The sequence below is a fragment of the Perca flavescens genome, chromosome 23 (assembly GCF_004354835.1).
Source record: "Perca flavescens isolate YP-PL-M2 chromosome 23, PFLA_1.0, whole genome shotgun sequence".
NCBI lineage: Eukaryota > Metazoa > Chordata > Actinopteri > Perciformes > Percidae > Perca > Perca flavescens.
This window is the reverse complement of record NC_041353.1, coordinates 12,821,301-12,827,658: the sequence shown is the minus strand read 5'-3', so window position 1 is coordinate 12,827,658 and position 6,358 is coordinate 12,821,301. Positions and strand designations below refer to the sequence as shown.

At 44.1% G+C, this 6,358-nt stretch overlaps 1 protein-coding gene across 4 annotated transcripts in view; it reads left to right on the top strand.

The window, feature by feature from the left end:
• The window catches only part of LOC114549884 (proline-rich protein 5-like), a 29,809-nt gene that overhangs the window by 7,453 nt on the left and 15,998 nt on the right, over positions 1–6,358 (top strand). For 3 of the 4 annotated variants that reach the window (XM_028570175.1, XM_028570173.1, XM_028570174.1), the window contains 3 exons: positions 4,226–4,411; positions 5,111–5,191; positions 6,010–6,116. In XM_028570175.1, the coding sequence (XP_028425976.1) occupies positions 4,226–4,411; positions 5,111–5,191; positions 6,010–6,116 (374 nt within the window). The remainder of the gene's footprint in view (positions 1–4,225; positions 4,412–5,110; positions 5,192–6,009; positions 6,117–6,358) is intronic. The other variant, XM_028570176.1, reaches the window with a different exon arrangement.

Here is a 6,358-nt window from a genome sequence, read left to right as displayed (position 1 = left end):
TGTGTGTGTGTGTGTGTGTGTGTGTGTGTGTGTGTGTGTGTGTGTGTGTGTGTGTGTGTGTGTGCGCGCGTGCGTGCGTGCGTGCGTGCGTGCGTGCCTAGGGCTCCTGTTTCTCGCACTGACCTATTTATGTGGAGTTGAACTACAATCCAGGTTGACAGAGAGAACTAAAACACACACACACACACACACACACACACACACACACACACACACACACACCTTCTCTTCCTTCCCTGCATGCCATATTTTTTTTAGTGCTTATGATTTTCCATTCTCTTTTTGTCTCTTTTCCACTTTATACCTTTCATTTTAGCCCCTTCTTTTTCTCTTTCTTCTGATTTTTGTGTCCTAAAACTGCAGCTTGACTGTCATTTAAATTCAATTATTTTTAATTTCAAATATGTGAACAATGTTTGTTGGGCATGGATCAATGTGATGAATAAAGATATATTGTACAATGATCAGTTGGGTCCACATGTGATAATAGCTTGAATACGACTTCTATCTGTCCTGGGCCCTACGCAGACAGAAAAATAGGTGGAGGAGGAAGTGAAATGTGTCACCTTTAAATCTTTCCCCACCCTCTTGGCAGCTTTTGAACCTCAAAGGGTTTCTTTGTTCGCCTGGCACAAAAGCTTACAGGGTCACACGGTCACCGACTGGCACAGACTGGCAAAGGGAGAAAGAGAGAAGAGGATAGAGAAGAACCCGTTAAGGTAGAAGAAGAAGGGAGAAGTGAAAGGGAGAGAAATATAACAAAAGAGAAAAATAACAAAAAAGGGCATGTGAAAGAGTGAGAGAGACCAATGAGGAAAAAGACACTTTTTCTCCTCCACCATCTTCATCCTTTCTTTCATCTACTTCTCATTCTGTTCAGTGGGACACACACTTATGGAGTGGGGATATGTGGTACCTTTTCAGTTACTGGAGTAAGTACATACACATACGTGTGTGTGTGTGCGTGCGTGCGCACGTGTGTAGTTGGGTTTAGTTGTTTGAATGAATGTGAAAGTCTTTTTCATTCGTTGGACAGTGGAGACAATGCAGCATATGTAGTATATGTAGAACTGGAGTTTGCCATGTGTGTATACTTGCATGCATATATACAGTACATGCATAATACAAATATACATACACACATATGCTGCACATACCTGTAGGAGAAAACCTTTTTTCATTAACTGTACCTGACCTATTTAGCAGTTTTACACTAGTTTCATTTTCTGTCTCCTGAGTTTCAGCTTTCAAATCACATTTTTGTATTTTTGTTCCTCTTCTTTTGTACTTTTTAGGGCAGCCATTTGAAGAAGTGAGCACACGCCAAAATGTCCTCACTTTCCCCTTTGCAAATACTTTTTTGTCCTCACTGTCAAAGTCTAAATCTCAACAGTCACATACGAGTGTGCGCACACACACACACACACACACACACACACACACACACACTCTTAGCTGTCCATCGTGTTCGATGATGACGCTTGCTCCAGGGGTGGGGGTGGGGGGTGTTCAGCGACATTGTGTTCGCTGGTGCCACTTCTCGTGGGCGTAGAGTCCGATCCTTGAGCCGCACACTCGTCCGCAGATGGAGCAGGGGAAACCAGATGCCAGGGGGGCACCAGCCGCCCGCTGGTGTCTCTGGATGCGCCTCTCGGTTAGGGGGTCTTGGCTGATTTGGTGTATCTGAGAGACTACTTTAGCACAGGTAACCTGCCAGGCTGATCTATCAAGTGCCGGAGATTCAAGCTGCGTGAGAGGGATGTTCGCTCGCTTTAGGAGGTCCCTGGTGTAGTCCGTAAAACGCCGCTTTTGCCCTCCGGTGGAGCGTTTAGCGCCCATTAGTTGACTGTAGAGGACTTGACGGGGCAGGCGGTGTTCAGGCATGCGTATGGTGTGCCCTATCCAGCGCAGATGTTTTTTGGCCACCGCTGCTTCCATACAAATTGAGTCTGTGTTGCTGAGAATGTCTGTAGGGGGGATTCGATCTTCCCAGAACAAGCTGAGGATCTTCTGTAGGCAGCGGATATGGAAGGCCTCTAGGTTGGTAATGTGCTGGCGGTATGGGGTCCAAGACTCTGCCCCATAAAGCAGAGTGGAGAGACATACCGCGTTGTAAACAGCCACTTTGGTGCTGATCTTCAGGTTACGGTTTTTAAAAACCCTGCTGCGTAGGCGGCCGAAAGATGATGAGGCTTTATTTATCCGGGTGTGTACTTCTGTGTCAAGGGAGCAACATGAGGACAAAGTGGAGCCGAGGTAAGTAAAGTGGTCCACTGTTTTAAGTGGAACACCATTTATGTGAAAACTGGGGGGGGGGGGCGGGGGTAGTGAGATGGGACATGACCTCGGTTTTTTGAGTGTTTACCTGTAGGCCAAAGGATTGGTACAGACTGGATATTGTGTTAAGAGCGTGCTGCATAGAGTCCGGGCTGTGAGCTAGGACGGCACAGTCATCAGCATACTGAAGCTCACAGATTTGGCGGGTCTTTGTCTTTGTGTGGGCCTGGAGCCGACGGATGTTGAAAAGACTTCCGTCAAGTCGGTATTCCACGTGGACGCCGTCGTCATGTCCCATGACACGGTGGAAGAGGCAGGTGATGGCAGAGAGGAGGATGTTAAAGAGCACCGGAGCCAATACACAACTTTTTTTACTTTGAAAAACTCTGACTGGAGTTCTCCCGTGAGCACTCTGGCTTGCATCCCGTCATGGAACTGCTGTAGGATGTGGAGAAACTTAGGTGGTACCCCAAGTTTGGAGAGGAGTTTCCAGAGCAGTTCACGGTTGATAGTCGAAAGTTTTGCTGAGGTCGATGAAGGCTACGTAGAGGTCTTTGTGATGTTGTCGGCTCTTCTCCTGCAACTGCCTCAAGACAAAAACCATGTCTGTTGTGGATCTGGTCTTCTGGAAGCCACACTGTGTTTCCGGAAGCACAGCTTCCGAGATGTGCTCAACCAGTCTGCTAAGCATGATCTTGGCCAGTACTTTCCCTGCGACGGAGAGGAGAGATATCCCACGGCTGTGTGGGGTCTCCTTTCTGTTTGTAAATGACCACGATGTTTGCGTCCTTCCAGTCCTGTGGGAGGGTCCCATGTTCCCAGAAGTTTTGGATCAGGAGGTGCAGGCGACGTGTAAGGGTGTATCCTCCATGTTTGAAAACCTCTGCAGGGATTCCATCGGGTTCAGCGCTTTTGTTGTTCTTCATCCCGGCAATAGCTTGCCGGAGTTCTGAATAAAGTTGACACACACACACACACACACACACACACCAACTCTCTCTATATGCCCTCATCTTTTTGTCTTACTTTTTCCTCTTTTCTCCCTCCGGTTTTCTCCTCTCTCCGTTTCCAATGCCAATGTTCCTCCTTCAGGTTGCCTGAACCTGCTCTTCTCTCGATCCCTCTCCTTGTACCCACTTGTCTCTCGACTGTATGTTTCCAAAGCAGTATAGTGCATAAGCTTGTGTAAATACTTACAGATGGCTAATAAAATAAAATCACCCATCAATGAAAGCTAATGTTGTCAGCCATTAAAATCAGGAAAAATGAAAGATTTTTTGTGCTCAGCAGTGGTACCTCACACATTTTCTCTTTGGATTTTCTGCTGATTTTGAGTTTTTACAAGTGTCATTTTGTATTTTATCTGATTAGTATGGTGACTTGATTGTCGACATCCAGTAGCCTAGACAGATTTGAATAGATTTGGAAATCCACTGTACTTACTGCTCACTAACAAAACATTCAGCTTTTGAGGAATTGAAAACATTATTGTCTTTGTATGACTTTAATGCTTTATGTACTTTAACTGGGTTCCACTAGCGTATGTGGGAAGTAGGGCTGCAACTAATGATCATTTTCATGTTCGATTAATCTGTCAATTATTTTCTAGATTAATCAATTAGTTGTTTGGTTTGTACAATGTCAGAAAATTGTTAAAAATGTTGATCACTGTTTCCCAAAGCCCAAGATGACATCCTTACATGTCTTATTTTGTCCACAACTCAAAGATATTCACTTTACTGTCACAGAAGTGAAGAAACTAGAAAATATTCACATTTAAGAAGCTGGAATCAGAGAATTGAATAGTTGACAACTTATCGATTATTCAGTTAATCTTTGCAGCTCTATTGAAAAGTGGACTTGGCTCCACCAGTATCATACAGTACCATAATGGACTGCAGTTCCTGCTTATAATTATCTCTCTCCTTCTGTCTTTTGGATTTTTAAGAAGTCTCCACAGCAAGCTGAAGTTGGGCAGCAACTCGTCCTCCAGTCTGACCGACCTCTCGCAGGCAAAGTCCCAAGGAGGAGGAGGAGGGGATAAGGGAGGAACAACTGGAGGACTGGCTGAGGAGTGCAGCAGGGACAGAGGGACCCAGCAGAGGAGGGCTGGGACCAACGCCACCTGGAACAGGTTAGTGTGTCTAAAGTTTGAGCCATGTTGGTTTACTTGTCATATTTGAATGAATGTGAATATATGTATTTTTTGCACTCAAGCTGCCACGCCTGTAAGTTTACACACACGGACATGTATTTGTGTGTGCCTTTTTTCACCTTTTTAAAAAAAAATGTTTATTACACACGAACACACATGCATTGCTCATAAGCATCAACTCTTTCTGTCTCTCTTCCCTAAGGGGCCATCATCTGTCTCTTTTTATCTCCATCCACCTCTCACTCCTCTTTTCATCTCATTCTGATTCTGCCTCATAGAGCCTTTTCTTCTTTGGTTCCCCCTCTCTCTCTTTTCTCTGGTTATTTTTATGGTGTTTCAGCTTTGTTTGACACTAGATAGCAGAGAGTGGAAAACAGGAGAGCTTGCCGGAGGGTTGAAGGGGGAGTTCTGCATGAACAGCATGAGCTGGACTGGAACCTACAGTGAAACAAGTTCATGCCACCTCCTGACTGTTTTTTTTTTCTCCTTAGGGGCTCTGTAAATCTAAAATGTATCTCAATGGAAATCATAAAACTATTTTCCTTTTTGTGTGATGCAGCAACTAGTCATGCAATGATCATGCATATTGTTGATTAATTGAATATTATTCTATTGTTCTACAAGTCAGTCTTTGTGAATATGTGTCCACTAAATGCTTCTGTGTGTGTTTCTTCTCAGCATCCACAACGCAGTGATATCAGTTTTCCAGAGGAAGGATCTGGGGGAAAATGAACTCTACGCTTTGAATGAAGGTGTCAGGTTAGCTTTCTGTCTCTTTGTGTTTTATTTTTCCGTTTTTCTGATTTTCTCGCTGACTTTCACACAAGCACGGCTAATGTTGAGCTTGAGCTGGTTGTATTTTAGGAAGAAATTTGACAAAATTATAGTGTTTTACTCTGTAATTTCCCACACACAATGGCAGCTTCAGCATGCTAAATTTAGTCTTTACTGACACAATAACACATGGCTAGTAACAGATTTTTGTTGTTGCATCACTCTCTGCTGCTCTTTTTTTTCTCCTGCAGTTCTCGGCTGCCTACTGTCCACTGAATCAGAAACACCTTCAAGTTAAATGACAGGTCGAGGGTACGGAGGGGTCACTGCTGTGGGTTTAATTACAGTATGGCTGAGGGCAGTTGAGACAGGGCTGTCAAAACTGACTCCAGTCATGTACAGTAAATATTACACTGCACACATACATAAATAGTGTACCCTAGCACTTACTCGAGCTGTTGTATCGATGTAATTAAACAGTGTGAACATTACATTGTAGAAACACATCAGTAGTCGCGACAAAGATAAGATAAAGATTAAAGGTCACATTTTCTCTTCCTTCAATAACTAATCTCTACCCATGTTAACAGTTGAAATGTAAAATCCTGTTGTTGAAATGTCCAGATGTTGCCATAACCTTTTGTTTTCAGTGTGAACATCTTTTCTCATTTCCTGAGTCTGCTGCTGTTTAAACACTGTAGCTTTCCAGTGAACAAGAACTAATTAGTTTTGGTTCATGTTTAGGAGGGATTACTGATGGTGTGTCCACATACAGTATATATGCACTCATATTTTTTTTGCAGGCAGCTGCTGAAGACGGAGCTGGGCTCCTTCTTCACTGAGTACCTTCAGAACCAGCTGCTCACTAAAGGCATGGTGATACTGAGAAACAAGATCCGCTTCTATGAGGGTAAGCACACACACACACAAACACACACACACTCCCCCCCCCCCCCACACACACACACACACTCTGACTATAATAGATTGTCAGCGCTGTCGTCACAGCAACCAGACAGGAAGTGATGCTTTACGTGAATTACACAACATCCAGTCAATGTGAGAAATTAAGACACACCACTGTGCTGAAATACAGTGACTGATATACCCATTGTTCTGCCTCTCTGGTGTGTGTGTGTGTGTGTGTGTGTG